This window comes from Bubalus kerabau, chromosome 4, assembly GCF_029407905.1.
Source record: "Bubalus kerabau isolate K-KA32 ecotype Philippines breed swamp buffalo chromosome 4, PCC_UOA_SB_1v2, whole genome shotgun sequence".
Taxonomy (NCBI): domain Eukaryota; kingdom Metazoa; phylum Chordata; class Mammalia; order Artiodactyla; family Bovidae; genus Bubalus; species Bubalus kerabau.
This window is the reverse complement of record NC_073627.1, coordinates 23,954,949-23,971,309: the sequence shown is the minus strand read 5'-3', so window position 1 is coordinate 23,971,309 and position 16,361 is coordinate 23,954,949. Positions and strand designations below refer to the sequence as shown.

The 16,361-nt window shown below is 52.0% G+C and overlaps 1 protein-coding gene and 1 long non-coding RNA gene across 2 annotated transcripts; both read left to right on the top strand.

Annotated features, from left to right (window-relative positions):
- The first annotated feature begins 90 nt into the window (after positions 1 to 90).
- LRRC3C (leucine rich repeat containing 3C) lies at positions 91 to 1,910 on the top strand. The gene is made up of 2 exons (XM_055579622.1): positions 91 to 365; positions 1,109 to 1,910. Exons 1-2 carry the CDS (start codon positions 91 to 93, stop codon positions 1,908 to 1,910), a joined length of 1,077 nt encoding a protein of 358 aa, XP_055435597.1.
- Positions 1,911 to 12,424: 10,514 nt separating this feature from the next.
- LOC129651261 (uncharacterized) lies at positions 12,425 to 15,299 on the top strand. The gene is made up of 3 exons (XR_008714076.1): positions 12,425 to 12,545; positions 14,148 to 14,265; positions 14,568 to 15,299. It is a non-coding gene; the product is annotated as an uncharacterized LOC129651261 (long non-coding RNA).
- The last annotated feature ends 1,062 nt before the right edge of the window (positions 15,300 to 16,361 follow it).

Below are 16,361 nucleotides of genomic sequence, written 5' to 3'. Positions count from 1 at the left end.
TTCTAGGAGGCAGAGTCTGAGCCCCGGCAGAGAGAGGAAGGATGCAGGCTGGCAATGTCAAGGCTTTGGAAAGGGAGCCTGAGGCAGGGAATGGAATTGGGGCCTGGCCTTCCCACGACAGGGCTCATCAGGGTCCAGGATCTACCCTCCTTGGGCATCGCCTGGCCAGACCAGGGCTCAGGTATCCGACACCTGGGGCCCGGAGTCACATGCCAGGAAACCCAACACTCCTGGGCCCCAGCCCCCAGCTTCCAGCAGCTACGGGAGCAGGGCTCCGGAGGAGGAAGTGGGTCTCCAGAGTCGCACCGCAGGGAGGCTACTTCCGGGAAGAGGGCAGCACAGGAGAAGGCTCTCCCAGCAACAGGGTGAGAGGCTGGGAAGATGAGGAGGGAGAGAACAGGGAGGAAGAGTGGGGCGGAGAGGACAGAGCTGGGATGGGCCGAGGGGTGGACGCTCCAGGAAAGGGGGTGAATGGGCACAGAAGTTGGGGGCCTGAGTCACTCAGCCTGGCTGGATACCATAAAGTCCTATTACTGATCCGTCCTCCTTGTCTCCTTCACACGAGTGCTCTCTGGTGCCTACCTGGCCCATCTGGCAGCCACCCAGGTCCTTTATTCCAGTGGAAGGAGAACAGTACATGAGCAGAAGCAGACGCTTAGGAGCCCCCAGACCCAGAATGACCAACAGAGCATTGGGCAGAAAGACTTCCTAGATTAGCCCTCCAGAATCAAAGAGAACTTAGAAGAGTCTCAGGCCCAGGGGACCGTCTACCCCAAGGGCCCAGTAAGGAGTCTTAGACTCCAAGGAAGCAAAAGAGCCACCCAGCCACCCACCCCTCTCTGAGAGGGAGAAGGAAATGGCAACCCACTCCAGTATTCTTGCCTGGAGAATCCCATGGACAGAGGAGCCTGGCAGGCTGCAGTCCATGGGGTCGCAGAAGTCGGACACGACTTAGCGGCTAAAGAGAGAGAGAGGCCTGAGGGAGCTCCCAAAGGAGAGGCCCTAGCCCAAAGAGAATCCAGAGGCGGACTTCAGGAAGAGAACACTGGCCGCAGGGAACAGAATTCTCTCGACTCACTCTTCCTTTGTGGAACTTTTCCTTCCCCAGATTCTACTCCAGTCCAGGACTATGCCAATCTGTGGCCATGTTCCCACCAGCCAGTCATCTCCTGTCCCTGCTGCTGGTGATAGACGCAGGGGGGGCCGTGCCCAGCCCCCAGGGGGTTCCCCAGGGCTGCTATGCAGCAGAGGAAGCTGGGGAGCGGACCTTCCGCTGCAGCCAGGCGGGTCTGAGCGCCGTGCCCACCAGCATCCCCAACGACACCCGCAAACTCTACCTGGATGCCAACCGGCTGGTGTCGGTGCCAGCTGGTGCCTTCCAGCACCTGCCTGTCCTGGAGGAGCTGGATCTGTCCCATAACGTCCTTGCCCACCTCTCAGGGGCTGCTTTCCAGGGCCTGGCGGGCACACTGCGCCACCTCGACCTCTCTGCCAACCAGCTGGCCTCGGTGCCCGTGGAGGCTTTCATGGGGCTAAAGATCCAAGTGAACCTGTCTGCCAACCCGTGGCGCTGTGACTGTGCCCTCCAGGAGGTGCTCCGTCGGGTGAAGCTGGCCCCGGGCACCGGGACAGGCATCGTGTGTGGCCCAGGAGCCCGACCGGACCTCGTGGGGCAGGAGTTTCTGCCACTGGTTGGGGAGGAAGAGTTGTGTGGGACAGGGCGGGGCGGGGCCCGGCGCAGCACCGACGTGGCCCTGCTGGTCACCATGGGGGGCTGGCTGGTGCTGGTGGTGGCTTATCTGGCCCACTACGTGTGGCAGAACCGGGACGAGACCCGACGTCCCCTCAAGCGGGCCCCTGTGCTGCCTGTGCGCTCTGAGGACTCCTCCACCCTCAGCACAATGGTCTGACAACCAGGGACACTTCTCCGGGTCTGCGCCCAGCTCCCCTCTCCATACCCTCTCCTCTCTTCTGATCCCCTCTGCCTCCTCTGCAGCCCCTTCCCATCCCCCAATTCCATCCCCTTCCTCCTCTGTCTCTCTGAAACACCTGATCTCTCTCAGTCCACCAACACCATCTTCAGTGCCGGGGGGTTTGATCGCCTAGTTTTCGTACCTACTCTGCTGGTCTCTCATAAAAAGAGCGAGGGAGGGAGACTGTGTAACAGTTATTGTTATAGATTCACTGCATGGAAAAATATTTTCCAGAATTATGAATTAATTAACAGTCTAGAATTCTTTTTTTCATACTTATGAACTATATAATGAAGGACTGCGATGCATTTTGCATAGCACTCATTTCTTTAAAATTGCTACTTTCTAAAATTCTCTTGTTTTCACATTTTGTTGGGGAACCCAACAACTCTACTGAGAAACCCAACTCAGTAGAGTTTCACCCAAGAAATAGCAATAGTTGGACATTCCTGAATTTTTCCATATTGCTTTTTCCCTTGTTATATTTATACTTGATTTTGAAGGGCTGCTTATGCTTGTGTCACTGCAAGCAATCAGTACCCAGTCATTGCGTAACACATAATGATACTTATTGTACAACAAAGCCTGAGTTTCTACCAACTGTAAGCCCCTACAGTTGGGTGTCTCCCTCCTAATCCATTCATCTATACCATGGCCTTTTCTCTTCACACTCAGCAGGTTCATAAGGTTATTTGCCTTTAGTGATTTCACTTTCTTACAATATGAAATGATGAAAGTTGATAAAAGGAGAGATTACATTTTTTTTTAATAATAAAGAACAGGAAAGCAAAGCTAAAAGAAACAGCAGCTCTAATTTATTTCTCTATGAGAGTCTCAGGTCTCCTAAAGTGTTTTCCTGTTTTGGCTCTTCAAATCCAGCCTAAGCTAAAATGAAGAGGTATGGTAGATGCTGGTATTACACATATGCACAGTTCCCAAAGACCCCAGTAGGGTAAAGACCAAAAGGAAGCAAAACTAAAAGAAGATAAAACAGGAGAGCTAGGTTCGATCCCTGGTTTGGTAATATCCCCTGGAGAAGGGAATGGCAACCCACTCCAGTATTCTTGCCTGGAGAATCCCACGGACAGAGGAGAGCCTGGTGGGCTACAGTCCATGGGGTTGCAAAGAGTCGGACACGACTGAGCAACTTTCACTCACTCACTCACTGCTGATAAAGAATCTGCCTGAAACGCAGAAAACCTCGGTTCAATTCCTGGGTCGGGAAGATCCCCTGGAGAAGGGATAGGCTACCCACTTCAGTATTCTGGCCTGGAAAATTCCATGGACTGTACAGTCCATGGGGTCACCAAGAGTCGGACACGACTGAGCGACTTTCGCTTTCACTGGGCCTGGACTGTGCTAGACTCAGAGACCCAGAGCTTCCGAGTCCACAGAGATGCAGGAGTGACAGACCAGAGAACGGTGGCAAATGGTCTCGTGTGCCACCTCGGAGGTGGGAGCAGGCAGCTGTGGAGCGTGGCGGAGGTGGTCTCAAAGGCGGCACTGAGTGGATGTTTGAACTGACTCTTCAAGAATGAGGAGGGCTTTGCAGAAAGTGGAAGGTCCCCAGCTGAAAGGTGGCGGACCAGGGCAAAGAAGATACAAAACAACTTGGAACGTCTGGGCAGTGGCAAGACTTACCTGGGGGCTGGAGAAGAGGGTATATAGGAGGGTGAGGAGACAGAGGGACCCAGCTGGCAGTGAGGCCAGGAGGGACCTTGCAGGCTCCTCCTGTCTTCTCCCTCTGCCTCTGCTGAAAAGCTGCACCCGCCTCTCTCTCTCTCTCTTTCTCTCTCTCTCTCTCTCTCTCAGACCCAGGCTCCTCTCCCTCTACCCTCTACTGTGGATCCCCTGGCTTAGGGTCCTCTGCTTCCTGTTTCGGAGATTCCCTTGCTCTCTGCTCTCTCCTTTATACACAGAAGGGCTTCCTGAACCCTTTCCCTTGGGAGAAAAGTGGTTTCTGCTCCACCTGAACTGGGGATGGATCACTAGAGAGCTAGAGGGATGGGGAGGTTTCTGATCCCCACCACAGAACATCACTGGACAATTCAGTAAAGTCCCTTTATTAATGTCCCTGATCTTTTTCTTATTTCACTGAACATGTGTGGCCCTGCACTGAGGAGTGGGAGGGTGTTGAGACCTTCACCTCCACCCCCAGCACTCCTTTGATGAGGGTGCTCCTGCTGAGCTGGTGCCAGCTCCTCTCTCCTCTCCTACCTCCCAGCTCCTGACACCAGAGTCTATCTGCCACGGATGCCAGGGCCTATGCATTAATGATGATGGAATGGAAGGATAGGTGATGGGAGGGGACAGGGAGGGAGAACAAGGAGGGAAGGAGGGCAAAGCCCAGACTAAGGGAGCACGGGAAGAGGAAGTCAGTACTCTCTTAGCAATCTGTCTCTTCTCTCAGCAGGAGTCTGGGTAGAGGGTAGGGAGAAACTAGATGTCCCCACAGTTAATTAAAGAATGCCTGGACAGAGTGGGAGGGGAGAAACGAAGCTGGTTGAAGGAAGGGGCCGTATGAGACATCCCCATCACAAAATAGGCTTTTCACGGGACCCAAAGGTGCCAACACACCCTGTCCCTTGTCCTTATGAGGATGATTCACCCATGTGGCCTCCGTGGAGGAAACAGCCACTTTGGGAAAGCTCCTGGGAGCCCCAATAAAAACTGAAGATAAGAAACACTGAACCAGGGTTCCACCTAACTTATGGCAGAGCCTGGAGCAGAATAGGAGGCCACTCAATGAACAGCAAAGAGGAAACCATCACCTCCCTTCGTCCCTCTGACCCATCCTGACTTCCCTGTCTCCTTTCCAGTCCTGCCCAATCCTCTCTCAATCCCTGAGGCTCCCCACCACTCCAAGGTTGAGCTTCCTTACCTCCTCCCAGGAAACCTCCATTCGACTCACGTCACAAGAACCTGGGACAGGCCCCCATCTTCTTTACTCAGGAGACATGGCCTCCGTCTCCACTTCCAGAGATGCTCGGGGATGGGGGAAAGAACTTGAATGTGGGGAGTTTCAGGCTGTGGCTTTGACCATCCACCCCAGCCACATCCTGGCCTGGGCCTTAGGATCCTGCCCCATCCCTACCAAACCCTCCGTCAGTCCCTCCCCTACCACTCTCAGAATCTGCCCCCTCTCTGCTCACCCATCCCCTTCCGGAATCAGCTGGGACTCATCTCACTGGGTTCTGGGAAATACAGTGTGGAGACCTGTGGGAGTGGGAGGGTAGGGGACGGGTGGGGCCCCGGGTCCCAGTCATTGGTGCCTATTTCTGGAGGTTCATTCAAATCCCTGTTGTCCTGAGCAGCAGAGACAGCATCTTTAAGGTCTTCAGAGAGTGTGTTCCCCTACCCTGACCCCTAACTCCAGCTCTCAGAGATAAGCTCAGGATGGGAAAGGATCCAAGGAGGGAAGCCCAGATCAGAAGCGGTCCTGGAGCTCTGGATAGTAAACATCCCACCAGTTATCGCCATGGCTCCCCTCTGGCTCAAATTCCTTTCCCTCTGGAACTAGGACAGGAGGGAAGGGAGGACAACCGGGGCAGAAGACGGGGGGCAGGCTGGGGAGGTCACAGGGGTGGGGAGGTGGGGGGCTGCTGTGGCTCTCTTCCCCAGAGAGCGACCCCATCACCCAGGCCAGTTAGGGTCTCTGAGGCAGAACTTGGTGCAAGGGGAACATCAAATGCTGTAACTTTGGACTTCCCTGGTTGTCCAGTGGCTGAGTCTACGAGCTCCTAATGCAGGGGCCCTGGGTTCGATCCCTGGTTGAGGAACTAGATCCTGCATGCCACAACTAAGAGATTTCTCATGCTGCAACGAACTAAGACCCAGCGCAGCCAAAAAAGAACCTGCCTGCCAATGCAGGGGACATGGGTTTGATCCTTGGTCTGGGAAGATTCCATATCTTGTGGGGCAACTAAACCCACGCACCACAGCCACTGAGCCCATGTCCTAGAGCCTGTGGTCCACAACTAGAGAAGTCACTGCACTGAGAAGCCTGCACACGGCGACTGGAGAAAGCCCACACACAGCAGTGAAGACCCAGTGAAACCAAAAACTAATAAATAAATGAATAATTTTTTAAAACACTGTAGCTTCGACTGAACAAAGTTGGGCACCCACAGACTGCAAGAAACACCCGCTGAGACAACAGTCACTGAATCCCTAAGCCCTTTCCTCAGCACCTTGGCCTCTGGGTATCCTCTGAGCAGGCAGGAAGTGGTGGCACACCTGGTTTCACCCCCATCCTCACCTCTACCAGGGACCAGAGGTCATAGAGCCAGAGTTCCAAAATGCCACAGGGGCCCTGGCATGGCAGCCGGATTTTTGTTCCCTGCTTCTGGCCCTTCTGCCTGGTACAGAGATAAGGGAGACATGCTCTGTTGAAACCAAACTCTCCTCCAAGGGGTGCTGGAGCTAGGAATAAAACTGCCAGGTACTGAGAGAGCCCAGCCACATGCCTAGTCCACCTTTGATGTGAGAACCCAGGAAGGCAGGTCCTGGCTTGTCATCCACAATCAGCATCCTGGAGCCTGCAGGCGGTGGGTGGGGGTGGGAGCACAGGAGAGTCCCTCACTCAGCCTTTCCATCAGCAGCTTCTTCCTGCCTACAGAGCAAAACCTGGAGCGGCAGAGAAAGCAGACGCTACCCTCAGGGAGTCCCCATCTGAGGAGGAAAGCTATGACCCTAACTCTCAGGGAACCCCTAGGCTAATGGAAGAAATAGGGTCCTTTCTCTTTGCAGAGCTTAGATGCTGGTGAGGCCAAGACATCCCCCAGACGAAGCCCACACAACGCCTGGTTAGCTACCAAAGGAAGTGGAGAGAGAACAAACTGAGTTCACGGGAACTGAGGGAGACAGTTAAGAAGCAGCAGGTGGGGCACAGCCCCACCCTTCCTGTCCTGGCCTCCCGTGCAGACCTACCAAATGCAACCCTGAATGAGCAGCTGCTGCTGCTGCTAAGTCGCTCAGTCATGTCCAACTCTTTGCAGCCCTATGGACCGTAGCCTGCCAAGTTCCTCTGTCCATGGGATTCTCCAGGCAAAAATACTGGAGTGGGTTGCCATGCCCTCCTCCAGGGGATCTTCCCTAACCAGGGATTAAACCCGCATCTCTTATGTCTCCTGCATTGGCAAACGTGTTTTTTACCACTAGCGCCAGCTGAGAAGCCAGGTGATGAGAGAGTGTCGGTATCAAAACCAGGAGGGAGAACCAGGCACCTTCTTCCAAGTCCCTCCCCCATTAGACTACGGGGAGTTCCAACTTAGACACGGTTTCCCCTCATCTCTCTGAGGCTCTGTTATCAGCACCCTCAGCGTCCTGTGAGGAATGATTTCGCAAACCAGGAAGGCAGAAAATCACGCAGACAGTGCAAAGTATCTGAGCTGCCACAGACAATGCCACAAGTCCACTTGCTCATTTCATAAACATTTATTGATGCAGGTACAAAGAGAAGGGAGTCGTGGTGCCCATCCATGGGGACCTGACTATGTATCAGTGATGACAATTAGCATATCAGTTAGTGATGACAAGGGGGCTTCCCTTGTGGCTCAGCTGGTAAAGAATCCGCCTGCAATGCGGGATTCAATCCCTGGATTGGGAAGATCACCTTTAGAACAGAAAGGCTACCCACTCCAGTGTTCTGGCCTGGAGAATTCCATGGACTGTGTGGTCCGTGGGGTCGCAAAGAGTCGGATATGACTGAGCGACTTTCCCTTCCCTTGGTGATGACAGAGGCATGAACAGGGGTCATGAGAGCCCAGAAGGGACATCTAAAGCAAATACTCACTCTGGCTCAGGCACTTTGTTCACAGGAGCACTCACAGAGAACCCATTTATTTTGCCTATTTTTGAAAATCTTTTTTTACATAGAGTTCTAATAATATTGCAACTATGGCTTCCTGCATACAATAGGTTCCCGCATACAAACATTCCTATTTGAAATAGGAAAAAAGCTCATCACAGATAGAACAACAGCGGGGAAAATCAACAGCCTGACAGCAGGGAGAGACATTACTGAAGTATTATTTTTAATTAATTTATTTATGGCTGCACTGGGTCTTTGTTGCTTGCCTGGGCTCTGTCTATAATAAATAACGCAGAATGACTATTGGAAAATGCTCATTCTACCAGCGCTGTATCCTCATACCGTCCTCCCAAGGGACCAAGACCTGCCCTGGGGCTGTGCAGAGAGCCCAGTCGCTCCTGGAACAGCTCTTCAGGTGAGTGAAGATGCCTCTCCAGCACCTGAGTCAGAACATCATGATCCTTCTCTGCCCCCGTTTAATGTCCCATGGTCAACATCACACCGACGCACCTGCTTCAGTTCCCTGGAATCCAGTTCATCTCCTACCGGTCTCTACTCTCTTCTGCACTTATGACGATCACTATCTTCCTCTTTTAGAATGTTAAAAACAGCAACTCAAGTCCCCATACTAAAACTAACGTCGGAGGTCAGCCCTCAATTTTCATTCATTTTATTCTTTCATTTTAGGGGTTAAGGACCCCTATCATGCAAAGTCAAGCCATCAGGAAAGGTTCTCTCAAAGAATGTGTGGGGGAAATCACAGAGGCATAGTGTCTGTCTTGGAGAATCAAGAAAAGACTCTGAGATCAACAAAGCTGCAGTCGTAGGGCTCCCAGTGAATATCTCTGTCACAGGCAGCAACAAATGTCAAAATTCCCTCGACACCCAAAACCTCAGCATTAAGAATGATCTGGAAAACCTAAGAAGGGATGAATTTGCAGTTTGCAGGCCAGCCAAAGAGTTTGGCACCAAGGGACATGCCCTCGCCCCAAGCAGTGCAGGCTATCAGAGCGGGCAGAGATCTTCATTTCATTAATAATTCTGCCCCGATGGGAGGGAAACTTTCTCAAATGCATCATCTGCTGCCTATCCCTGGGAGTGAACGCTCCAAGATTTAACCTTTTTTGCAAGTAACTCAAAGTCAAGGAGATTGATATTACACATTTTTGCCATTTTGAGGTGGGAAGAAGCTTTTGTCCACACAGGGCCATTTAGAAGACATTACATGTAAAGTATTGGAGAAGGAAATGGCTGGGTTTCCCTGGTAGCTCAGCTGGTAAAGAATCTGCCTGCAATGAAGGAGATGCCGGTTGGATCCCTGGGTTAGGAAGATCCCCTGGAGAAGGGAAAGGCTACCCACTCCAATATTCTGGCCTGCAGAATGCCATGGACTGTCTAGTTCATGGGGTCGCAAAGAGTTGGACGTGACTGAGTGACTTTCACTTTCATTTTCTTTCTTCACATGTAAATTGGTGCAGTCACTATGGAGAACAGTACAGAGGTTCCTCAGAAAACTAAAAATAGAATTGCCATATGATTCGGCAATCCCATTCCTGGGCATATATCTGAAAAAAAAAATGTAATTTGCACCCCAATGCTTATTGCAGCACTATTTACAATAAACAAGACATAGAAACTTCAACGTCCATCGACAGAAGAGTGGATAAAGAAGATGTGGTACATAGATGCAATGGAATACTACTCGGCCATAAAAAAGAACTAAATGAAATAATGCCATTTGCAGAAACATTGGTGGACCTAGAGATTATCATACTAAATAAAATCAGAAAGAAAAATAAATACCATATGATATCACTTATGCATGGAATCTAAAATATGACACAAATGAACTTATCTATGAAACAAAAACAGACTTAGAGACATAGAGATCAGACTTGTGGTTGCCAAGGAAGAGAAGGGTAGGGGAGAGATGGATTGGGAATTTGGGATTAGCAGATGCAAACTATTATATATAAAACAGATAAATAGCAAGGTCTTACTGTATAGTACAAGGACTATATTCAACATCCTGTAATAAATCATAATGGAAAAGGATATGAAAAAGAATATATATATACGCCTACACATATATATATGTGTGTTATACATTGTATATGTATATATATATGAATCATTGATGTACACTAGAAGCTAACATAACATTGTAAATCAACTGTACTTCAATATATTTTTTTAAGAAAAGATGACACTACAGGGCCCTACTGCGTTGCTTTTTGAGTTCTTAAAAATACTTTCAGTAGGACTTCTTTATTGGTCCGGTGGTTAAGAATTCACCTGCCAATGCAAGGGACATGGGTTCCATGCCTGATTTGGGAAGATTCCTCATGCCACAGAGCAACTAGCCCACGCACCACCACTGCTGAGCCTGCATGCTGTGACTGCTGAAGCCTGCAAACGCTAGAGCCCACGCTCCGCAACAAGAGAAGCCGCCACAGTGAGAAGCCCATGCACCACAGCCATCAATACACACAGCCCAGAAAAGGGTGGTGGGTTGTCCAAGGTCACATAGAGAGTGAGGTGTCCTGGTTCTTCCAGGACTAGAATCCACAGGCCTCCTGTCCCGGATGATACACACACTCCCTTCCCAGGGAATGGGTTGAGGGAAGGGTGGACCCAGGGGTGCCACTGAGAGAGCTGGACGTGGACAGGAAGAGAGCTCCACCCGCTCAGAGCCAGCTCCACTCCACCCAGCTCAAGAAGCTGAAGAAGCTTCAGGAGCATGGGGAGAACCTATCTGTACATGGTGACCGAGGCTGTGAGATGCTGAAGGGAGCCAGACAGGAGGGCTAGCTCCATCCCCCTCCTCACTGCTGCTGGGCATCTTTTATAATACCACATCTTTTATAATATGTATTTATTTGGCTGCATTGGATCTTAGTTGCAGCACATAGGCTCTAGAGTGCAGGGCTCAGTAGTTGCAGCGCTTGGGCTTTGTTGTTCTGCAGCAGGTAGGATCTTAGTTCCCCAACCAAGGATGCAACCGGAGTCACCTCCATTTCAAGGCAGATTCTTAACCACTGGGCCACCAGGAAGTTTCCCCTGCTCTTTTCTCCTCTTTTCTAAGGACTTTTCCATCTATTATCTCACAGGAATCCTGTGAGGTTAGGCTACATTGCTGCTGCAGTCCCCACTTCATGTGTTTAAGAAACTACCTGGGAAAAATCCAGTGGGTCACCAGCTTCTTGGTGGGGAATCTGTGAGCAAAACCCAGGCTTTGAGACGCCAACCGCCAACCGGTGCTTTCCCCTCACAGCTCCACCTCCTGCCAGAGTTCTCACCCCATCTGCCAGGTTCCCCTGTCTTCATTTCTCTCCCATGTTCCCCCCTGCACCACCTGCCCCTTGATGGCCTGTCTTTCCCCAGGGCTCTCTCGGTCCCATCACCACCCTCAGCGTGCCCCAAGCAGTAGTCATTAGGGGGAAGGGGGTGGGGGGTGTGCCAGGTGGAAGCTGGGTGAACACGAAGGAGAAGAGGGGAGGCATGCAGCCAGGGCTGGTCCCCCAGCCTCAGGGCTGAAATCTGGGAGGTGGAGGTCTTCCATTCCTCTTTAAATTCTGCTCCCCAAACTAACTGATGACCTTAGACCCCCTTCTCAGCCCCTTCCAACTCTTTCTGTGCAGCTCCCTAAAGCATACACCTCACACCACTCCTCCCCTCTCCGAGACCACACTATGTGGGTATATGTGGCGAGGAGAGTGGGACAGAGAAGATGGAGGCAGGGAGTCAGTGCCCCATTTCTGATCCCTACAGACATGTTCCTATTCAAGGACCAGAACCTGATGTTGTTCCCATCTGAAGGTGAGAGAAATTGAAGGACTTTTCTTCCCTCCCACCCCATAATATGATGGAGGCTTGGAAAAGGTGGGCAAAGTCTTAGAAGGCGAGAGGGACACAAAGACCCCCCTTTTCCAGCAAAGGAAAGAAACTGCTCAAGTGAGGACCTCATTCCCAGAGTCCCTTGGGGTGATGGTGGCTGGGATGCAGAGGGGTCCCGCAGATTTGACAGGATGTAGTGACGTCAGGAATCCCAGCCATGGGTTTCTTGGGCCTTTAAGTGCATCCTCTCCCTGCGCCCAGCCTCCACCACCACTGGGCCAGGCAGGATGAGGCTGGGTTGCACCTCGGGGCAGGAGGACGCTTCTACCCTTAGGGCTCTCAGTCCTTCTGCTTCTGTTGCAGTTGCCTGTAATGTCCTTTCCCCTGAGCAGGATCCTCAACACCCATCGAAAAATACTGTAAGGAGTTGAGCTCCTCCGTCACCCCACAAGAGGCCCTGATTTGATCCTCTTTCCCTGGGGAGGGCTTCTTGAGGGAGGACCAGAACACCAAACCCCACACTCAAGTGCCTGTGAGCGGCAGGCCTTTCGGGTGAAGTTTCATGGAAGTAGACACAGGGTAGGGTTCTGGTCACTGCTGTCCTGTACTCAAAGCTCTATCTGGGCCTGAGCCGTTCCCCGGAGGGCCCACGGGGTTTCGGGAGCCACAGGCTGAGGTGGAGGAGTTGCTGCTGGCGCCGCTGGGCCAGGTGCACAGGCTACCGGAGCCCTGGGCCTCGCGGGGGCGGGGCCGGGGCGCCCGGGGGCAGGGCCGGGGCTCTCGGGGGCGGGGCCGGGGCTCTCGGGGACGGGGCCGAGGCGGAGTGGGCAGGATTGCGGGAGGCTGGGGGTGGGGCGCGGAGAAGGCGATGGCACCCCACTCCAGTACTCTTGCCGGGAAAATCCCATGGACGGAGGAGCCTGGTAGGCTGCAGACCATGGGGTCGCGAAGAGTCGGACACGACTGAGCGACTTCACTTTCACTTTTCACTTTCATGCATTGGAGAAGGAAATGGCAACCCACTCCAGTGTTCTTGCCTGGAGAATCCCAGGGATGGCGGAGCCTGGCGGGCTTCCGTCTGTGGGGTCGCACAGAGTCGGACACGACTGAAGCGACTTAGTAGTAGTAGTAGGGGATGGGGCGACACGGGAGTTCCGGAGCACGCTGCAGTGGTGACTGCAGGACGGCGGGGCTTAGAACGGCTGGGGGCCAGGTTTGGGTCTCTGAGGGCGGAGTTGGGGTGCTGGTGATGGCTAGACCTTCGGTGCTGAGGGCGGGGCCAGGTGGTGGGGGCGGGACAACGCAATGAGGGCGGGGCTTAACTCAGCTTGAGGCGGGTGTGGGCGGCCTGGGTTGGGGCTAGGGACGCAGGGGCCAGACGCAGGTCGGATTGGGCGGGACTGGCCTCCTCTGGGAGATCTCGGCAAGCACATCCAATTTAAGGGAGGCTTCTTTATGCAAAGGTGGAGATTAGACTCCTGCCCCGAGGGAGCCCTCACTCTCAGTGGGGAGACCTGTTTCTCCCTCACAGAACTCCCTGTCTCTCTTAACTACGGGAATATCTAGCTGACCAGTTCTCACCTCTCTACCATATGGATGAGGGGGGCCTGGATCTTAACAAGCCAGAAGTTCTGGGAGTCCGAGTGGCAGGCCCGGGGACTCAGTCCTCAAATGACTGTAGGAGACTTCTGGCAAACTCAGCCCCATACTGGCTGAATACATCCTCTCCCTGTGGAGGCTCTGGGCTGTAAGGGTCGGGAGTGGGAGTGGGGTGAGTTACTGATGTGGTTGACGGTCCTACGGGACTAGGCCCAGTGGTACCAAGATGGAGGACCTGAAGCATAATTTACGAGTCCCAGTGCAAAATGAGAAATATGTTAAAAATTTATTGGGTTATTATTTAAGATGACAACTGTTGTCCTTTTAGTCACTAAGTCGTATCCAACTCTTTGGGACTCCATGGACTGTAGCCCACCAGGCTCTTCTGTCCATGGGACTTCCCAGGCAAGAATACTGGAATAAGTTGCCATTTCCTTCTCCAGGGGATCTCCCCAGCTCAGGGATCAAAGCCATGTTTCCTGCATTGGCAGGCAGATTCTTTACCGTGGAGCCAACAGGGAAGCCCTAACTTAACAACAGCAGAGTTTAACTAAGCATGGGACCCGTGCACAGCTTGCATGCCCATCAAGCCAGCTGTGGTACCAAGCAACAAAGCAGAATGACTCAGGGTCCAAGCTCCAGTTGTCCCCTCCAAAGAAAAATAAGAGGTGCACGTCTTCCTACCCCACCCCAACTCCCACTCATTTTTCCCAATGGAGAGGGGAATATATTCTTTTAAGAATCTCCTCTTATCCTCTCCTGGAGGGGAGTGAATCTGCGGCACCCCCAACAAACAAACACACACATCACACACACACACATGCAAGCCCCAACTCCCAGAGCTGCCTTACAATCCCCTGCCCACCAGAGAGGGAGAGAGCATGCCCCTGTCCCTCATGCCATCACCACTCCTGTACCCTCTGCAGAGCTGAACCAAGAGCAGCAGCAGCTGCTGGCCATGTCCATGGCAAAAGTCTTCCTTCAACAGGCAGAGTTGGTGAGGATCTGAGGATTGCACAGTGGATGTCAGGGATGACAACAAAGGTAAACTTGAACACTAGAAAGGATGTGGGAGCACCCAGTTCCTCCCCCTCTCTCAGGATGAGCACTCTGGACCAGAGAGCAGAGGGTACTTCTCCCAGGCCACACAGCAGGCCCTTGGCAGAGCTCTCTACAGATCGCAGATCCCTAGATTCTTAACACATGCCCATTTCTTCTCACAAAGGGGTAGAAGGGGTCAAGGAAGGGGCAGGGACTGAAATTTAAAATTTTACTGCAGACTATCTCTGAAGTTGGTAGGTCCCCAGATGCAAAGCACCCTGTGATGTTTATTCTCTACCATGCAGGTGGTGACCATGCTGGAACAAATTCTTCCAGTAGGAGGCAGTGCTCTTCTGTCTTCGCTTCAAGCTGCCCAGGGGCTTTTAGGGTGAGGAGCTGAAGGTCACCCAGCCCTGGTTGAACTCTGCAACCTTGACATACAAAGGGATGGACCCCACCCCACTATACCCAGGAGCCCAGGGCCTCGTCACCGCTCTGTGTCTTCCGTGCCATCCTTGCTATCTTTCAGGTGTGGCCAACAACACCTGGCTTTTCCCAGTTGGAACAGGGGAAAACAGAGTAGGGCTTGGCACAGATCTGAGGAAGCTGGAGAAATGGAGAGGAGCTTCGTCTCCAAGTTTTCCTGGAGGCAGAGTTTCAAAGGCTCCACCTGGGACTCAGTCTCTTTAACCAGGCTCTGGAGACTCTGTCCCGTCTGGAGAGCCTTGGAATCACAACTGAGGAGGAAAGTTTCTCTTTCATCAGCCAAGGAATGGATGGAGTTCCAGCCCTTGATGCAGCTGCATCTTCAGCCTGACAGTTAGGGAACCTGGCAGCAGAGGGCTGGGGGCAGCGAGGGCTGCGAGGGCACCTTAAAGTTGGACATTGAGTTTGATGCGTTTCTTCAGTTCTTCAGCATAACTTTGATTTGAGTAAGTATCACAGGCCATTGACCAATGTCTGCTCAGCCAGAATTTGGGAGATGTTTTGGGCTCCAAAGCTGATTTGGGAATTTGGGAAGAAAACTTAAAGGTTTTTAAGGGATAAGAAAAGAGTCTGGGGTTTTATTTCATTCATCTCACAATCTGAAATCTGCACCCCAAAACTTCCAACCTCCCAGGAGAAATATAAAACACGATGCCTTAGGGGCACATTTTTTTCTGTTCCTCCATCACTCTGGCCTGCCTTCATCCCTAGCTAGTCCACCTCCTTTTACTCAGCAAAGGTCTAGAAGCATGTCTGGGCAGGGGGTCACTTCCCCTAAATGCTCCAGCCTTCCCAAATCCTCCTCCTTTTGCCTTCAATTTGGAGAAGGGGGTAGCAGAGGATAAGATGGTTAGATAGCATCACAGACTTAATGGATATCAATTTGAGCAGACTCTGGGAATAATGGAGGACAGAGGATCCTGGCAAGCTATACAATACATGGGCTCTGGCCTACATATGTGTGCTAAGTGGCTTCAGTCATGTCCAACTCTTTGCAACCCTATGGACTGTAGCTCACCAGGCTCCTCTGTCCATGGAATTCTCCACGCAAGAATACTGTAGTGGGTTGCCATTTCTTCCTCCAGGGGATCTTCCCAGGAACCTGTGTCTCATATCTCCTGCATTGGCAGATATATTCTTTATCACTAGCGCCACCTGGGAAGTCATCTGGTCTACCTACACATTGCATAAATGAAGAAAGTGGATAAGGAAGTAATGCCCTGTCCCAATGTCTGTATCTGTCTGCAGGGTTTGCAGTGCACTCTGTGGCTCAGGTTTTCAGAGAACAGGTGGCTGGGGCTTCCTCCCCTAAGTGGATTCCCTTTCCTGATCCCCTTGGCTGATCCTCCATCTCCTAGCAGAAACACACAAATCACAAGCGTGGCGCAAAGCTCAGGGGTGATTATCACCCATTACCTTCCCTAATTTACCACCAGAGGGAGATAGAGAGCAAAGCCTGTTTCTTGCATCAGCACAGCTGCCCCACCCTGGCTCCTGTTTCAACAAATCTCTCTTAATTGACCTAAAGCGTTCTTACACATTAGTACAGTTTAAGTTTCCTCCAGTACAATTGTGTCCCAGATTCCCCTGAACATAAACAAGGACTCTAAGGA